Source organism: Buceros rhinoceros, unplaced genomic scaffold, assembly GCF_000710305.1.
Source record: "Buceros rhinoceros silvestris isolate BGI_N320 unplaced genomic scaffold, ASM71030v1 scaffold15662, whole genome shotgun sequence".
Lineage (NCBI taxonomy): Eukaryota > Metazoa > Chordata > Aves > Bucerotiformes > Bucerotidae > Buceros > Buceros rhinoceros.
Window position 1 is genome coordinate 16,361 of NW_010399586.1, and position 894 is coordinate 17,254.

At 53.1% G+C, this 894-nt stretch overlaps 1 protein-coding gene across 1 annotated transcript in view; it reads right to left on the reverse strand.

Annotated features, from left to right (window-relative positions):
* Positions 1 to 894, reverse strand: part of PPP3CC (protein phosphatase 3, catalytic subunit, gamma isozyme) — a 23,948-nt gene that overhangs the window by 15,636 nt on the left and 7,418 nt on the right. Inside the window, exons 2-3 of the mRNA XM_010131547.1 lie at positions 619 to 816; positions 241 to 365 (exon numbers count right to left, since the gene is read on the reverse strand). Of these exons, the coding sequence (XP_010129849.1) occupies positions 241 to 365; positions 619 to 816 (323 nt within the window). The remainder of the gene's footprint in view (positions 1 to 240; positions 366 to 618; positions 817 to 894) is intronic.

Sequence of the window (894 nt, forward strand, 5' to 3'; positions counted from 1 at the left end):
TTCAGCAGGCAGAATTGAGTCATTAACCCCACCGCTGCTGCCAAACTGTCGCTGGGTGAGGAAGCAGCTCAAACCTGTGACATTTGGCCACCACTGTTCTGCCAAAAACCACACCGTAAGTTATCTACACGTCCGTCCCTGCAGGCAAAACCAGACTAGAGCATAAAACCAGCACAAGAGCAGTCTGTAGTTGAGAGTTAGTCCAGTACAAGCTGCCCCAGGCTCAGCTGTATTTGTCACCTCTATACTGAAGTAGCCCCTGTCCACGTAGTCTCCCAGGAAGAGGTAGCGGGTGTTATTGGGTGATCCTCCGACTTCAAACAACTTCATCAGGTCAAAAAACTGCCCGTGAATGTCACCGCACACTGAGGGAGGAAGAAGAGCACAAAAGAGGGACAGAATTACACACTAAGAAAAGCAAGGTCGTGACAGCAGCTCTGACCCCAGCCACCCCTGCGTCACATCTAGCTGCTGCAGAGATCAACCCCAGCCAAACCCTCCTCTGAGAGCGAGCTCAGGCAATTCAAAACCTCGTTGATGGAAGGAACGCAGCGGAAAAGCTGCTCTTTTCCTAGATGGCCCCTTGTTTCAGACCGTGGCCGCAGAAAACTCTCTGACCTGTGATGGGAGCCTCCACTTCGATCATGGTCTTCTCGTGCCTAAGGATGGCAGCCCCATCGTTGATGATCTTCAGCGCCGCGTCCTCTTCCAGGCGCCCTTCCTTTACCAAGTGGCTCTTCAAGACATCAAGCCTCGGCTTCCCATCCTCGAACACCTCCTTCAGAGTGAGCCGCTGCGTGGGAGGAAACGGGACAGCTGGAAAGGGAAGGGAAGAAGTTAGCAACATGGCTCTTTTCGGGGTGGGGGGGAAAGAATTACAGCCTTTTCAGCAGG